The 18,018-nt window shown below is 42.2% G+C and overlaps 1 protein-coding gene across 1 annotated transcript; it reads right to left on the reverse strand.

Annotated features, from left to right (window-relative positions):
* Window positions 1-2,366: 2,366 nt before the first annotated feature.
* On the reverse strand, window positions 2,367-14,750 carry LOC136856228 (cilia- and flagella-associated protein 43-like). Its single transcript, XM_067133919.1, has 20 exons — window positions 14,418-14,750; window positions 13,977-14,092; window positions 13,755-13,869; window positions 12,784-12,875; window positions 11,985-12,294; window positions 11,478-11,594; window positions 10,881-11,021; window positions 10,658-10,744; window positions 9,891-10,121; window positions 9,643-9,786; window positions 9,161-9,331; window positions 8,713-8,891; window positions 7,814-7,940; window positions 7,119-7,201; window positions 6,423-6,615; window positions 6,113-6,307; window positions 5,038-5,196; window positions 4,430-4,528; window positions 3,930-4,117; window positions 2,367-2,918 (listed from the first exon to the last, which is right to left on the reverse strand). The coding sequence occupies exons 1-20, from the start codon at window positions 14,496-14,498 to the stop codon at window positions 2,774-2,776; spliced, it is 2,973 nt and encodes a 990-aa protein (XP_066990020.1). The 5' UTR covers window positions 14,499-14,750; the 3' UTR covers window positions 2,367-2,773.
* Between the last annotated feature and the right edge of the window lie 3,268 nt (window positions 14,751-18,018).

An 18,018-nucleotide genomic window follows, 5' to 3' on the forward strand; every position in this document is an offset into this window, starting at 1 on the left:
GAAGATCGGAACATGAGTCTAGGCCTCTTCCTGGAAGGTACTTCAGAAGACTCTATGGAACCACCATTTCCAGTATCTGGATGGTTCCAGTACTGGGGCGTTACACCCTGAAATCTGTCCATCCACGTTGCTGGAATAGGTTCTGAGGTCGACTCGGCATCCTTAGCAATAGCTTCTGTAGGGGTCTTAGGTCTGGAAGAGCTATTCCAGAGCCGTTCCATCTTTGGATTCCAGTCTACTCTTCCATTTCCATCCGTCTCACAAACGTTTGTCACTGGATCGTGAGTTCCTCGTGAGATTAAACTCTTCCAGAACTCGCTTCTCCCTTCCATTCTTTTGTCTGGATTCCAGTATGTCATTCCAGTAAGTGCTGATAGTTCATCGTCCCTCTGTTTTCGAATCCTGGAAAGATTTACCTTCCAGTTGCTGGAACTCTCGGCAGGGGAAGTGGTCGAGGTTTCACGATCTGACGAGATTCTGGAATTGTCTATGATACTCTTTCCAGGAAGCCTTAAGCTGATTCCAGCCTTTCCAGGATTCTCAGGTGACAGGATCCTCTTTTTATTAAGTTTTTCGAGAATGTTAGCGCCCCTGCCCTTGACGGAGGGCAGCCCGAAGTCGTAACGTCCCTCAGGGCTCCTGACGCTCGGGGTTTTAGAAGCATGCAGATTGGAATCGTCTGGAAAATCAAGGGCGTATCGTCCTCTGGTCTCCATTTCCAGATCGGTCAGACCACCAGTCGAGGACGCAATGACCAAGAGCTGCAGGATCGTCAGGAGGACGCTGGTAATCCAGGTCTTCCGACTCCGGGAGGAGGAGATAGCAGCGTCAGCCGAGGACCTTCCCGAGACACTCGAGTTCGCCGGAATGATTCCTCCAGGTCCTCCTCCGGGCAGCTTCCTCGGGCACGAAATCTTCTCCCCGGGGTATGAGGAAGGGCCTGGCCCTTCCCTGCACTTCATGTATACTCACTGAGGGGAAGGTGTCGCGCAAACCCATTCAAATCATTCTTCTGTCGAGGCCAGTACCGACGCGGGGGCGACACTCGGCCCCGAGATTATTTTCGCTGAATAATAATACCCATTCCGCCGTCGGGGAGGTTCACCACCACCTACGAAATAGTTTTTCACGTCCCCTGACGAAGGGAGCGAAGGGCCAACCCTCGCAGAAAGAGGCAGCTCATCGTCGGGCGTCCTTAAATCTTATTAAACAATCTTCTTTGTTTGTACTCGAGTAGGTTCTTCTCGCTTTCGTGCGCCGATAATGCGGGTCTCGACAACGGCGGCCGAATGTGACAATCCCAGCATCGAGAATTGGGATGATTTCAGATTATTCCCGGATTCACCTGCCGTTTCTCTCGCCCGATTTCGTCGGGGGCTATTCACCGGGAGACGGGCGGACGGACGGAACGACAGGGGCGTCTACTTGGTCGGGGAAGATGCCTCCGACGGGGTTAGACGGAATCCGCTGCGAGATGGTCGTTTACAGGGAGGGTAGAGGCACTCCCGAGATACATCCTCTTCCGGCCACGTCTCGATCAACACTAGCCCTGGTAATCAATGAAAGCTCAGCCTCAACGGTGGCTCCGCCCCTCCCCCCTATCTCCACATCTCTCTCTCTCTCTCTAAGTAGTGAGAGAAGAAGAAGAAGTAAGATTTGTTCTACCTTGGTGACAGTGCTTAGATCAGACTCATAACTCAAATGAGTGTGTGAGAGAGAGAGAGAGAGAGAGAGAGAGAGAGAGAGAGAGAGAGAGAGAGAGAGAGAGAGGGCCACATCTCATGATTTTGGGAAATTTAATCAGGGGCATGCCTTTTGAGACGTCTATCATATGCATTAATGTTTACCGTCACACAGACACAATGGGAAAGAAAGTTCGGTCGAATCTAATCGGAATTGGATGAAAAACCGTGAAGGCTTTCATTGATGCCTGTTCTGATATGCATTAAAAGTTTACACACACTCTCACACTCACGCTCAGAGAGAGAGAGAGAGAGAGAGAGAGAGAGAGAGAGAGAGAGAGAGAGAGACGGAACCTGCCTTCATCGTGGATTCTGTCCTGACATATTGACAGTCTTCAAAACTTGCCTGAATCAACTACAGTACCTTGTTTTGATTTATTTTTTATTACTCTCTCTCTCTCTCTCTCTCTCTCTCTCTCTCTCTCTCTCTCTCTCTCTCTCTCTCACTTTAAAATATTAACACACGCCAAACCTACCTATTCCTGTTCATTTATAATAACTTTTTTTCTCTTTTTAGAGGAAAATGCCACTTCCTGATTACAAGTAACTTCCCAAAGGTGATTCTGTGAAGAAGAAAGGGCTTCTAGTCTTTTAAGATTTCCCAAAGAAGAAGCTGATTAACCGTGTCCCTTGAATCTGTGTTTGTGCTGAAGCTGTTTTGAGAAAACTCATTTTTCAAGTAGTGTATAAGGTCCCATTTCATACCATGCTCCTGCTCAGTTAGATGTCCCTGAGGGCTTATGTTCCCAAAGGCATCTGACATCCATTGGTGGTCACCCTACTGTGATGGACATTCATGAACTAAAGGTATTTCTGAAATGAAACTCAAAGAAGCCTGTCAGGTATTTTTCAAGGGAACAAACACAGAGAGAAACAAATAAAAAGGAGAAACAACGCAGGCCAGGCACTCTGGAGGGAGTTCCTGTAGGCCTATGCACGATGTGCCATAGGCCTATTTCGCGGATGTTTAAATACTGGTGGCAGCGAGGTACTTGTTTAGCTGCATTGTCCTCAGCAAGTGAAGGATCAGCCTAGGACGGGGTCGCAGGAGGTCGAGAGAGCATGGGAAACGTCCGCAGTCGAAGGGTCTCCAGTTCGTGCTCCAGATCCAAAATGGCGGCCTGCCTCCGGCGCGTCTGGGCTGCTAGGTCGTTGCAGGCCATGATGCGTCGCAACCTGGGGTGGGAAATTAAAGTGATTCCATCAGAATTAAGTCTAAATTTATCTTTGTTTACATTTGTCAACTGTTATTAAGCCTCAAATGTCTGGTACAGGTCTACGGCATATTGCTAGGATAGCGGGCCTTTGGAGGATGTGCTCAGGATCAAAGTCTTCAGAGACAGGAGGCACAAGAGTTCTTTGTAATGAGTTAAAAGAGTGAAGGAGGTACTTGAGGGAGAGGCCTGTTATGGAACTTAAGTTATGCACATACTATTGCCAGTAATGCCCAGAGGAACTATAGTAATGGCAGCTTTTAGTTGGCCAATTAAAATCATGAGGAATTTACACAGAAAATCTCTTTAAGCTGAATATAAAGTAATATAGTTTCTACTTGAAAGATTCAGTGGACAAAAAGAACCTTTATCAGGAATGGGCTCTTGTAAGCAGCATCTAAAGGTTAATTTGTTTTCCATCCTCATAGCTCCAGGTCACCCTAGGGAAAATTACAGTCTGTAAGCCTCCCTCCTTTGCTAGGTACAGATCCAGTGCTTTGGTCAAGACAAGAGGACATATACTCTGGAAATAAAAGTGCTAGCCTATACTTGTATCAACAGCAGGCAAATGATTTATATTTCTTTATGCAGGGACGTTTGGAAAACCTGAGCGACTATATTAATAGATGAACAATGTAAGCATCCATACGTCTCGCTTAGCCGTTTGCCAAAGGCCACAGTGTGATTAACAGCAGTCAAATAACAAAAGTGACAGCATTTATAGGTGAGTAACTATAAGCGTCCATAGGTTTGGGTTAGGCTCACACTCTGAGGGCCTCAGAATGATGGTCGGTTTTTGGTTGAGGGGAAATAACAGCCATTCAGGGCTTTTGAGGACACAAAGCCGCTAGAACACCAAGAGCAGAGATGCTGGAAGAACCCATCCATTCATTCTCTCATTCACTACAAGCAAGAGTAATCTGTTCACATATTCTTCTAGTCACCTCTAGACAGACCCACATCCCCTGCATACCTGTTCTCGCGTTGGACGACAGCCATCTCCGGTTGTGCCTGGGTGATCTTGCCCTGCAGCTCGTCGATTTCGTGGGCCAGGGACTCAACCTCCTGCTGGAGGGATCCCACGCGCTTTCTGGTCTTGTCGATGCGTCTGTTCAGAGCATCCGAGGAGGACGAGACGTCTTTGGCACGGTCAGCGTGGAGCTGTTTGGAATTTGGTGGCCATCAGTTAGGAGATGGGGACATTTGGAGTGAGGGAATATTGAGTACTGAGATACCTGTCAAAACCTAACCTAACCTAACATACGAATTCTTGGATCACACAGACCACTTGAAAATGGGAATACATATTTATTTTTATTCTGTTTCCTTTGATCTCTTTCCACCTGACTTATCCAAGTTCTTGAACTTTCACCTGACCTAATTTTCACTCCATATGTAAGGTCTTAAACTACTTAGAAGGAGAAGAAGAAGAGGAAGACGAAGAAGAAGAGGTCTCAAATAGCATCCTCTCACCTGCTGAAGTCTCTGGAGAGATGCGTAGAGCTGAGTTGAATCTTGTTTCATCTCTCCTTCAACAACGTCCATGGCTGCTAACATCACATCCTTCCCCACCTGCAGAAAGTTCAGTTAACTCTATGTATATAAAATACAGACACTCTGAGACATAGAAGGGGGTTGGCTGAGTTGATGGCTCACTTGATTCATGGGAATAAAGTCAATGAACAAATGGAATAATTTCTGTTCTCCTACATTCGTCTTCTTGCTTGAACTGAGTGTGGGAAGAGCTGTTACAGAGGTTTATTCCTACCATCACTATTACTACAAACAAAATGTCTTATTTGTCAGATAGTTGAAACGACAGCCTTGGAAATTATTGTTGGTTTAGAATTTAATGACAGCAAAGATAAAGTGACGCATTTTATAGATGTAGCAAGACTTCACTAATGTAAAACAGATTAACATCTTCCTATATTTAAAAACACTCTGCCAACTTCTGCTGAGTGTGCAAAATTAACCTGACGTCCTGCTAAGTGCCTGCAATTAACTTGACCTCCTTTTAAGTGTCTGCAATTAACTTTACCTCAGTTCAAAATGATCCCTAAGGCTTTCCAATGACAGACCTTGAAGTTGTTCATGTGATGGAGGTCCTTCTTGGCTATCTCCACCTGCAGCTCAAGCTGACCCTTCAGAACGCGGAGGGCCTGGACCTCCGCGTCCTCCGTCCTCCCACCTCCTGCCCCTTCAGCGTCGTTGCCATTCAAGTCGACTCCTCCACATTTCTACAAGAAGAAGAAAAAGAGAAAAATCTTTAGGATTCTTCAACTTCATCAGTGAAGTGAGCAAGTCAGGGTGCTTTGGGCATGATCTCTGGTGTCCCACTTTCCCTTCTGTTGATCTCGTCCCAGAAAGGTCTTCAGATCAGTCATGAATATGATCTAGCATTTTATATTTGTGGGTTTTGACTTGATTACAGGACACAACATTAATGTAATATATTATTATTAATAACTTAAAGCAATTGAATGACCAAGGACTGGTGATTCGAGGTGGCAATAATAGCTTGTTAGTTCAAAGTGGCTTTTCCTGGTTACCCTTCAATTTTGACCAAGGAACCACACCCTGCTGTCACGTCAGGTGCTCCATCTACCTTTCTAAGAGTAGAAGGTCTTCAGAAGACCTTCCTTCAGGCAGTTTTGTGTGTTGGAGAATTCTGCAGAAGAAGAACTAGCTTCACTTCTGAGATTGTCTACATGTCTCCAATGTTGCACAGGTCATTGATAGGCCTGTCACTGATAGGCCTAAGGTAATCAAATCTATGTGATCCCCTGGGTAACAATTGTACCTGTCATTCAGTTATTTCCACAAGGAATTTCAATTTTTGGGGATAGGCCCATAAATAGTTCAGCAGTGCAGTGTTGTAATAATGTCTCATTTGAAAAGGAACATGTTTATGTTATTAGATATCTTGTACAAACCAGATCTTAGGCAAGTTTCTGATAATTCAGTGTTTGGAATAATGTTGTTAGACCAATGTCCCTTTCCTAATAACACTAACAACAATGACAGTAGTGATGATTACTATTTATATTAGTAGTATAACCACCACTACCATGTTTACTAACAGTACTTATGATGATAACAAGGCCACAACTCTTGAAAACAGCCATAGCTCTGAGAATACTAAATCTCAGTCACCTGTATAGTCGACTCCAACTTGTCCAGTTCCTCCACAGGGACGAGCTGAGCGTCTGTGAAACAGGGCTCCAGCGTCTCCTCCATAGCCTCGTCCAGGTCAAGCTTGACCTGACCGCAACGGAGTATCAGGACCAGCTCCATGTCCTGGTCAAGCTGGGTCAGTTCGTCCATGACCTCTGAGATGGCATCGTCTACCTGTTTTGGGGAGGGAGGAGAGATTGTCAGGTGTCATAGGCCTACCAGATCTCTCACCTAAGACGTCATGGGTCTAATCTCAAATTGCTCCTAAAGGCAGCTGCTCATTTTGTACCTTCTGTGCCTGCTGCAGGAGCGTCTGTCTGTGGGCATCCATGGCCTGAAGGTTGGCTGTGGCAGTGGCTTTCTTGGCAGAGGCGTCTTCCGCCTCCTCCAGGAGTTCCTGGCGTCTCTTGCGATACTTCAGGAACTGGCGCCAAGTCCTGATGCCCCCTGTCAGTCCCTCGGGCATCTGGTCGTCTTCCACTCTGAGGAAGGAGGAAGATGAGATAGTTTTAAAGTTAGTCTAAATTCCCTGTAGGTGAAACAGAATTCTTAGAACTTTTGACAGGTTTTGACCAGTCTTGGTACCTAGAACAGGCTTCAGCACCAATGTAAACTACAAAAAGGAATGCATTCTAACCTAGCTTGACCTAAACAGCCTCACTTAACAGTTAGACAAGTTCTATAATGCCATATTGGTTGTTCAAGCTTTGAATATTGGTGATACTAATTGGGTTGTCTCTTGCAAGCAGAGTTTCAGTACTGAGTCACTATTGGAAAGTTAGGCACTGCAAGTTCTTGGGGGCTTCTGTCAAAAGTGACCATATCTTGTAAAGAGTTCTTGACACAAAGCAAAGCTAAGCAACTTGTTTTTGATGTTCTAAATAAAATTCAGTCACTGTATGATGTGTGAGTCTTAGTAGCCTCCCACTGAGTATCTAAAGAACCCCAAAGACCACAGGGTCCCCATCGCGCGAAATATTATTACCTGAAGTCGTCCGGTCGCTGGTCATCTCCACTTCTGGAGGTGCTGCTCGGAGGTCGCGAAGGCCTGATGCCTGACCCGAAGTTCTGGAAGGAACAAGGGCACTGATGAGGCCTTTGGAAGAATATCGCTGCCGCATGGGATATTCTAAATTGTAGAAAATGGTCTGTAAAGCTAATGGCAGGTCAGATCTCTCCTTATATTTAAAGGAAGCAGTTTTTAAGATAATATACTTGGTAGATTACTGTACTGTATGGTAGGTAAATTATCAAAATTTTAAATTTTTATTATAAAAATTTTGCTACTTTTTTTATTATAAACGTAAAATATTTCACTGTCTAAATTCTTAAAATATTCTATTTGATTATCAGTCCAGTGTCATATTCAAGAATATAATTAATACATTATTCCCTACAGTTGTCAAGTTATTGAATAACTTGACTTACCTGTCAAGTTATGAAATTGTTTTATCTCAGTTTTCCTTAAAAACAATAAAATAATTACTTGATCTTCAGTTTTTTATCATTAAAATATATTAATATACTCCCTTAAATGTTTTGCTTCAGATCAAATTGCCAAAATATTAAGTTGATTTTGTTATCAATATTTTTACATAGATTCACATTTTCTAAAATAGACCCATATGTTACTATTTAGCTTCCCCTGTCATATTTTATCTATAATAGGCCTATATTTACCTCTGCCCGCGCTGACATTAATGGACTATGGGGTCCTCCCCCTGGGGGTGTAAGCGGGGGCTGACCTGTCATTCCACCTCGGGCGCTGGGGAGATCCAGATGGCGGACTGTTGCTGTGGCTCGTTTGCTTCAAAACAAATTTTAAAATACTTTAAAATAACATTTATATGTACTTATATCTGGATTTAATAACGTTTATATGTTTTATGTTATATTTATATAAATTATAATTCTAGAAGGAACTATATTTATAAATATTAACTGGTTTAAAATATGATAGTATTCAAAATGATAAAATTAAGATAACAAAACGCTTCCATTCCGCACGACATTCGTAACGGCCGATGGTTCGAGTTTACCCCGGTGTCCGATTCCCTGAATAAAGTGTTTCAAAACGCTATCATGGCTTTCATTTGCTAATTTCAGACGTTACACGGCAATTAAATAGAAGATGAAGCATTTTCGCAAATATTTTACGACATTATTATTATTATTGTTATCATTATTGTACTATAATTATTATTATTGTTGTTGCCATCACGAGCTCGAACGAAATCGAAACCTGACACTGGCACTCGTTCTAAATGAGAGCGCGTCTGAAACTCTTCTTCTTCTTCTTTTCAGCAACAATGGAACCCTGGCGTTAGTCCTACTTTCTCCTTATAAACCAGTTTAACGAGTCGTGAGGAATTAGAGAGTGAAAGGGAGCGTGTATGGAGCCTGGTTTTCAAAATAATAGGACAAAATAAGGCGACATATTGCCTAATGAAGAAGAAAAAGAATAAGATAGTTACGGGAAAAGATAAGACGTGAAGGACATTTAAAGAATTGAAAAAGACTGTCATTTGTAACCTTTTGTTTCTCAATCAACACGAAGATCTTTTAGCAAAGAAACTTACGTGTAAAGAGACAAAAGATGATTGTACTGGTCGATGGGGAGGTTGATAATTGTCCTCCTCAGTCCAGCTTCTTCTTCCTTTAACTGTTCGATAAGTCTGTCGTGACGTCCCTTGGCGCGTCCTTCCTCCCTACGGCTGCCTTCTGCCTCCGCTTCCACCTGAGAGAGTCGGACTTCCACCTTTCGAGGGGAGATAGAAGAGGAGAGGATGATGAAAAACACAGCAGATTGCCACTGAGAAGAAGAAGAAGAAGGATAAATTGCAAACTGAAAAACAGGCAAGCATTCATAGTGATGGGCCGTTACAGAGACCTCAAAACTGAACTGAGATGGTGGTACATTAGGCCTATGCCTCATGCATTCTCTTACATCATACCACTCTTGTTCACACCTAGAAATAAATATAAACCATAAATACAGAAATATCTGTTTAAACAACAGCTTCTTACCTCCTTGCGTTGCTTTTGCAACCCGGCGAGTTTCTGCTGCAGATCTTCCTGATGGTACAAACGACGCTGTAGCCTCGACGTGACGAGCTGGTACAGCATGAGTGCTTCGTCAGTAGACACCCGAGACTCCGTGAGGGTCAGAACTTGGCTGTCAAATTCCTGGAGGAGGTTCTGAAGAGAAAGAGAGGAAGAAATGACAGTTCCTCAGAAAATTATAATAGGCAAGGCTGTTCTCAAGCACTGTAGCTGTACTGGGCAGTGTCTTGCTCCATTTTGTAAATCACAGGGGAATTAAGCTTTGAAAGGTACCCTAGGAACACCTTAGTCACAAAAACTCGACCTATACAGAACCAAAGAGGTACTTACAAAGAAACCCTTTCAATGTCAGTTGTTAAACCTAATAATCAAATGATAATTCTGCATACAAAGTTGACAGGTAACTAGATAGATACTCATTCATAAACTTATCCAGGATTTCTTACCTTGATAGTGGGCGTGATTCTCTCCAACTGGAGGTTGAGTGTGTTGACGTGAGCTTGGCGTTTCCTCTGTTCCTCCTCCTGAGCGGCCCTCCACTCACGCCATGCCCTCGCTTCTGCCCAGGTCCAGTCTTGTCCCTTGGTTCCCTGAGGACACAAGGCATTTAGGACAATATGCAAAAGATTACCAGTGGTTAAGTATGTACCATCTATTCATAGGTTTATTTCTGTGTGAAAAGTCTGATACTCACTGGTCCAGCTGGTGTTTTAGCCGACTTGCTCTTATGGGGGCGTGGCCCTGCAAGAAAAGCAGCCCTTGCCTCTGCCCATGTGGCATCTGAACCTATAGAAGGTGGCCCTCCGCTAGGGGACTTTGAGGAAGGCTGGGGCGTCCGCCTGCCGTCTGCTTCTCCTGCAGCAGAGGCTGCCCTAGCTGTGCTGGGAGTCTTTGTGCCATCCACGCTCACATTCTCTGTACTTATCTGCTCAAGAGAGGAAGAACATTATTCAGGTGAATGAATGCAATGATTTTTTTAAATGGACTTTCCAGAGGGGTGTTTAACAGCTCAGGTCTCTGATCTAGTCTAGGCCCAAAGAAAAAGGCAGAAGAAGAAGGGAGACAGGAGAGAGTGATAGACGTGACTCCTGAAAGATAGAAGGTTGTAAGAACTTGAAGATGAAGTAACTTTTATCTATCTTCTAATATGAGCATTAAAATTGGGTTGCAAGAACAATGTTAAACAGGACCTCAGTTTTTTCTTTGCTTCTATAGATGATAGCAAAATTATAGCTTGTGCTATACAGTCATCATAGCTAGCTTAGAGATACTGAAGCCTACCTAGCAAACTACCTAACCATAACAAGCCTAATCTGCTATTAACTAGTCTAGGGTTCCTTTATCCAAACCTTAAAATCAGGATGTGACAGAGTCTGAGTTGCAAGGATCTTAAATGCATAGAACAGAAAATATTTTGAGTGAATTTCAAAAGCGGTTAGACTCCACCTCTTCCATTCCCACCTCAGAGTCATCAACGTCCAGCAGCAGCTCCGGACGTTCCTCTGGTCTCCACTGCGGGTCGTAGTCTCCATCGTCGTCATCCTCTTCCTGCAGGAGGTTACAAAAAATCCTTTAAATTATCCCTGTACTTAGAACCAATCGCTCTTTGCCAATGAACTAAACCCCAGACACTAATCACTCTTTATCACAGGAACCTGATCGTCCATCAGAGAGGCTTACTCACCGGCAGTGCGCTGGCAGGACGTCCGCTGTCAGACATAGATCTGCTACTTCCTCCGCTGGTGCCCCCAACGCTGAGACTCATGCCTTTGGTTCCTTGAGTAGCGCTCTCGCGTTGCTCCTTCTTCACGGCTGCTAGTTCCTCCTGAAACAGGCACACAGTCTGTCAGTAGCTACGTGAAACCGAAGAAGCTATGGTATGAAGAGTTTCTAGTCTGAAGAGAAAGATTTGTTGTCTACGTCAGTCAATCATAAAGATACCATTCATTGCATCCTGAGCTCATGGCAGTTATCTCTTGATGTTGACTCCTTTTACCTTTTTATTTGATTTCCGTTTTGATTTGGGTTCAACAGAGGCATATGTTTCCCTATTGCATTAGTAACCTCATCTTACATCTCTTCAGCTGCGACCAGTAATACTTACTGTATTGATTCCGGGATTATTTTCCAAGATCTTCATTGCACTGGCCCTCTGTAACATGACCTGCCTCATACCATTATTAAAAAATCAACCTGAGATTCACCATACCACATTACAGAGCAGTGTCTCCAGTTTATAAAATCTATTCTTGACAAATCACCAGTGTATTCCAAGTCCTACCTTCAGCTGCCTTTTTCTCTTAGTGAGTCTCTGGACTTCTTCGATGACCTTCCCTTTCTTCTGGTGAACGCCGTCAAATCTCGCATTGAAGGCATCCTTCAGTTTCCTTGTCATGAACTGGGGATGGAAGAGGTAAAGTTGCAAGATTAGCATTACCTGAGCAGAGCAGGTGTTGGATTAACCCTTTAATGGCAGTTGGCAGGGATACATATATCTGTACAAGAAAGCCACACGTCTTCGATGGTGGAATGGCCAAAGCAGTTTTTCCGGTACTGTGATATTTCGTGCTGTCAGAAACTAAACATTGAGGTAAATTCATTTTAAAATGTTTTGAGAATCAGAACAAGGAGGCGCAACAGCAGATCAGAAGGGAGCAAGCAAGTTGTTTTGCTAAAAATTGACAAAAGACATCATACTTCCTAACCTAAGCTGGTCAGGGTGGGCTTCACCCACTTTGCTGTAAGGAGATTTTAGGTGCTTTCTGCCACTTCAGCAGGTGTTCCTAACCTTAACCAGGACGAGCTGTCTCTCGACCTTCTCCCTGCTAGTCAGTTCCTCCTGAGGGTAGAGAAGGTGCTTGCACATCTCCCCGTCGACGTCCCTCTCCAGGTTGAAGGCGGAGCTGTCGTCGCCCCCTCCGGTGCCGCCGCTCTGCGTCGTGTCCCTCCCGCTCGATTTGGCCGTGTCCAAGAGGTCCTGCAGACCTTTGGGCTTCCTGGAAGTGTCAGATGCAACATTCTTCTTCCAGGAACTCTCCTTCCTCTTGCCTTTTCCAGCGGGGGATTCCATGCCGACTGAGCCTTCCATTTCGCGGAGTCTGGAAGCGGTAAGGTTAGGGTGAGGGCTGCGTTTCACTGAGTCGTGACTTTACTGAGACTTTCAGTAGACCTTTGAGTTCTAGTGTGAGGAGTAGTTGCTCACAAAGATGTTCAGGAGACAAAGGAGATGAAGGAGTAACCATTAATCAGTGAAGAGAAACATTACTTTATGATAAAACATATAATTAGGCAACTACAGATACATACCAACATAACATTATAGCCATCAGCTGTTTATGTAACAAGTGACAGGTGCTGGCACAAGGCCAACTTGAGTCAAGAATCAACATCAAAGGTAACAGGTATAATAGCATTGCACCAGCCATACTGAATTAAATCACAATCACAACAAAAGCAACAATACAACCCCAACAGTAACAACATATAAAATCAAAACACCCTCATCCTATACTGAGGATTACAACCCCCATGCAGACAGCCTCAGTTTCAACAAAAACCTGGAAATGGTGCAACGTTTTCGTTCCTACCTGAAGGACACAGCTTCTAGAATCTTTTGCCAGCCATTCACGTCGGGCTCTCTGATTGGGTAGTTCTTGACGCACGAGTCCTTGGTGATGCACTGGAAGGAGACAGAAAATAAGAAGAAATATCACTGGTAATAAGCGCTGGGAGCCATGTCTGTTCGTTCTGCACGAGATATACAAACTGCATGACAACTGTCCCAGGAAAGGTGTGACCACCTCTGAGCCTCAGTTGCTGGGCTACAGATTTTCTGTCCCTAAGAGATGGAGATTTCACACTCAAGAGTATTGCCTAGCTAGCTTTGGCATCGGCAAGGAGATTGGACAAACTGCACGGTCGTCTTGCTCTGGCATAATGGTCTTAGCTGTTAGATGGGGCATCACACCCATCTGAACCTGCTAAGCCAACCAAGTTGTGCAGACACCATAAACAGTAATCCTTGATGGGACCTGTTATTCATTTGTCGATCCCTTTCAGTTATGACAGTTTAAAAAAAGATCTTTTGTGCCTCACTTCATGAGGGCCATCTTGCACAGTGCCTTTTCCCACACCAATAAGGTTATTCTCTTCATAATGTCACTCAATGAAAGAAATGAGACAATGCCTAAACCTATTTCCACAAATTATCGTTTTTCCCAGTGGGTTGTTCTTTGCTAAAGATCCTTTGAGGGCATTAACAAGCTGTTACAGAACATGTTATACTGATTCCACTTACTATGTTGGCATGGGGCTTCTTCATTAGATGTGCAAACTATTAACTTTTCAAAAAGTAGTGTAAACATGAACTGGAATATTTTTCAGAAGAGTTGTCTTCCTGGTCTTTAGTCCTCTGACTGACATTCCAAATGTCAGTCAGAGGATTAAAGACTGATTAAGCTAGTCTAGGAACGACTGTAGTCTAGTTAATCTACTTAAGCACTGGCTTAATCAGACAAGATTCAAAAAGCCAAATAAAATCTGAAGCGACTCCACTCACGAAAAGGGATTTGGACTTGACGCGCATTTCGTCCCAGGCGGCGCCCTTCAGGAAGTGGCACTGCAAGAGTTTGTCTAGCCGTTCCCTCTCAACATCCCGGACGACCTTCAGTTCCCTGGGAAGATAGAGAAAGAAGGTTGTCTGAAGTACAGTAAGCTCTAACTGAAGCATAGGACTACTTACAAGCGGGTAGGGTTCTGTCTGATACAAGGGGCTACTCACGACTGGATTAGACTCTCCTGCAACGCTATCAGCTTCTGCGGATTCACCGTGAAGTCGGTCACTGGCAGACGGTGGGTCTCGTCCAGGGCGGCATTTTCTTCCAGCAGTTTATCCAGCTTGAATGAGAAAGAGACCACTCATTGGTAACTTGGGTATGACAGAAAAATCTTGGCTTAAATAACTTGAAACTATCTGTAGCTAATCTTGTATTGACTTCATACTTTTGGGAGATTATGATAACAGGGTTGCAATAGGCCCACTCTATGGAACAAGTATTCACCAACTGTTTAGTAGAACACCCATCCAGATATCTTTCTTAACGAAGGCAATATTCTAAGATGATGGCCAGTCAGATCTATTGAGAGATAAATTACAGTTCAGTAATAACCTTTTCTACCTGACCCTATGGCCCTCTGCGTTAAAGCAAACGTCCAAACTCACCTGCGCGCAGATATGATCCACACCAGTCCTGAAGGTATCAAACGCCGAGGGCGATGAGAAGGTCTCTTCGCTTTCAGACATATCTGGAACGAGGTTAGGTTAGCGTTATCAAATCTCGGTTTGCACAGGTTTAGTTCGTGTTAAGATGGACTTAAACCGATGCTGGTTCTTGTCCAGGTTTTAAATTGGCGTAAAATGAATGAGAGATTGAGTGTAGATCCCTAAATTCAGTCCAATCCATGGCGACGACTTCTGTCTGTCCGTAACTCCTGCAGATCTCAGGCTGCCTTTCTCTTCATCCGTACCTCAATCTCCCAATCCATTTGGGTCAACCACTTCTATCACTCTCCCACCACATTAATTTCAAGGCTCAATTCACCCTTGATAACAGTTATACATAGAATATGCGGTTTACATATAATTCATTGGAGACTTAATTAACCGTCAAGCTCCCTCCTGAAAAACTCAATAAATCTCCTTTCAAAACCAATTCAAAAGCAAACCATCCCTCTTAAATCTCACCTTAAGCTTTCCTTCAAGCGTGAGAGAGCGTTCGATAGCGTGAGGGCCACGAAGAATGCATAAATAAGCGTAGAATTTGTCCCCCAAAATCCTAAACCATAAGTAGATATTTGTTCCTGAAGCGATCAGCTGACTGGTGTGGGTTGAGCGTCTTCCCGTTGCCATGACAACGGCGGCCGTTAAGAGTCGCCTGAGGGGTTTGGCGTGCTTCAGAGAGAGAGAGAGAGAGAGAGAAATGGAATGGTTAGGAGTAAAAGATAGATAGATTGAGAGAAAGAGAGAGAGAGACACGGAATGATTAGGATTAAGAGAGAGAGAGAGAGAGAAACGGAGTCATCAGGCGTAAAAAGTGAGAGAGAGAGAGAGAGAGAGGATACGTTGCTAATTATGTTAAGTTTGTAGAAATATAGCTCTACATATTGACCTCTCTCTCTCTCTCTCTCTCTCTAAGACTAGCTAATTTAAGAATATAAAAATATACTATATTTCAAAGTCCAACAACTTCCAAAGTATTATAGTTTATATAGCAAATGCTCTTCCGTCTATAGACCTATTTCGGCCGTAAGGTTTCTTTAGGTTGTATATAGCAAATGCGCTTCTATATATAGGCCTATTTCGGTCGTAAGATTCCGTTAGGCCATATATAGCAACTGCTCTTCTATATATAGGTCTAATCCGACCTTGCAGTCAATTAGGATATATATAGCAAATTCCCTTCTATATATATAGGCCTAATTCGACCTTGCGTTCAATTAGGCCATATATAGCAAATGCTCTTCCATAAACAGGCCTATTTCGGCGGTAAGCTTCACTTAGGAAAACATTTTGCTAAATTTACAGATTATCTATCTATCTATCTATCTATCTATCTATCTATCTATCTATAAAGATGATTTTTGTCTTATTTTGAAGTTCAATTGGTCAAATTTCTGTTTGCAGAAAACCAACAAATATAAGTAAATATATTCACCATTATCTAAATCATGACTCTTAAATAGATACTATATACTTATTTTACGCTACAGTAGGCCTATTTTATCCAAATATTAAAAACAACTTGAGGAATATAAAGGGAATCATAAAATTAACATAGGCCTAAAATTCATATATACAGCAACACCATATTATATATATATATATATATATATATATATATATATATATATATATATATATATATATATCCAGGTCTCATAGATGAATTTATATTTACTAATAATAATAATAATACTAATAATAATAATAATAATAATAATAATAATAATAATAATAATAATAATAAATTTATCAGTGTGACTCTAAATATGACGTCCCGTCCTTAAATAAAACTAAAGAAGAAGAAGAAGTAGGCCGAAGACAGCAACAATAACATTAAGAAGTATATAATAAATAAGGAGCGAAGAAGACTTAGTAAAGATCCAGAAGAAGAAGAAGAAGAAGAAGAAGAAGAAGAAGAAGAAGAAGAAGAGGAAGAAGAAGAAGAAGAAGTCACACTGGAACAAACATATGTTTATGTTGTGTCTGGGTGTGGGATTTAGCTGCACATACGTACACACAAACATATCTCTTATGTATTCACTTGCTGTGATGCTTTACGTACGTACGTACGTACATATATATGCTTCTTCTTCTTCTTCTTCTTCTTCTTATTATTATTATTATTATTATTATTATTATTATTATTATTATTATTATTATTATTACTTAAAGCGAGGCTCTATACTATTGTCATATAATATCTAAAACGCAATAAATTCTCGTCTTAAAATCGAATAAAAACCCATTTTCCTCTCGGAGTAGACTCAACCACCTCATACCTCACTCCTCCACCTCCTCCTAGCCCTCCCCCCCCGAGCTATTACATAAATAGCGCAGTTTCTCCGAAACAGCGCTAATAGCCAAGTAAGTACTGAATAGCGTCCGCTGGTCCCCGAAGACGTGATGACATCATCATCTTACCTTGCCTGACGTACGATTAAATTGTTGATGGTCTTATTTAACCAACTTGCTGTTAAAATATGGCTATAATATTTATTATAATGATTAAATAAGACGTTAATGTATATGCTAATTAGCTATTGCACAGCTATAGTCGTATGTTGCCGTGTTTTGAGTACGTGGAAAGATCTAGATGGCGAATAAAAAAAAATCTGCAAGATGGCGGTAGTTTTTCCCTCTCTCGTCCCGTTGTTTTTGAAAAAGACGCTTATTTTAATAGATTCTGAAGTATATTAGACGAATATTATATACTTTCAAATATGGCGACCACCTGTAACATGTCGTTTCCCTTTTCCGCAGAATTATTCAAGTGTCGTTTAAACGAACATCTTATCACATACGACCTTTCTCAAAAACGCAATGGCATATGTACGTCTTAATGGACCTATGCGATTCTTTTCCGTAGTTGAAAATGACGTCATTTAGTTATAGTATTTTGTAGCGACGCATTTTTCATTAATATTATTGATATAAACTCGGTCGTTTTATTATGTATTTCTACCAAACTCTAGCACCATATTTCCGTCGTTTAAACAGCTGTAACTCGCTAGAAGCAAGTTAAAACAACTAAAGTAAGATTTGGATATTTAAAGACACTTAACGGAGGTTTTAAATGTTTAATTAAATGTAGGAAGCAAGATTTACATGTCTAAAAACACTTGAAGCAAGTGCTAAACAGCTGTTTTTATCCTATGTTGCACAGTAAGGCGTATATTTGTCAACTTTGCGTCTGCACTGAAGAATTGACGGTATTTCGGTTCACATATAAGTACAGCTGGCATTCATTAACCACTGTAACTATCTACGTCAAAAGAGAGGACTAATGACGCTTTAAATGAAATATAATGCTGAATAAATATCGCTCTAGTAAATATTTACGGTACATTGGAATTTGAACTCTCTAGGCAACGTGTTAATCCATAAATATGCATTTATGTCTTGCAAGAAGGCTTTGTTTATCTCAAAAAAACATGTCAACTGGCAACTCTAAGCACAAAAAACACAATTTAGGTGCCAAACATGAATTAATGAGGCATTTTAACATGCAATTTCATACAATGGCGTCGTTGCATCTATTTAA

The sequence above is a fragment of the Macrobrachium rosenbergii genome, chromosome 35 (genome assembly GCF_040412425.1).
Source record: "Macrobrachium rosenbergii isolate ZJJX-2024 chromosome 35, ASM4041242v1, whole genome shotgun sequence".
In the NCBI taxonomy this organism is placed as follows: Eukaryota; Metazoa; Arthropoda; class Malacostraca; order Decapoda; family Palaemonidae; genus Macrobrachium; species Macrobrachium rosenbergii.

Excerpts from the sequence above, each read along its gene's own strand:
- LOC136856228 (XM_067133919.1), bottom strand. The coding sequence starts at position 14,498 with ATGTCTGAAAGCGAAGAGACCTTCTCATCGCCCTCGGCGTTTGATACC. Across the intron at positions 11,595-11,984 it reads GACAGCTCGTCCTGGTTAAG|TTCATGACAAGGAAACTGAA; the intron begins GTTAGGAACACC and ends TTCCATCCCCAG. Across the intron at positions 9,787-9,890 it reads CTAAAACACCAGCTGGACCA|GGAACCAAGGGACAAGACTG; the intron begins GTGAGTATCAGA and ends TTGTGTCCTCAG.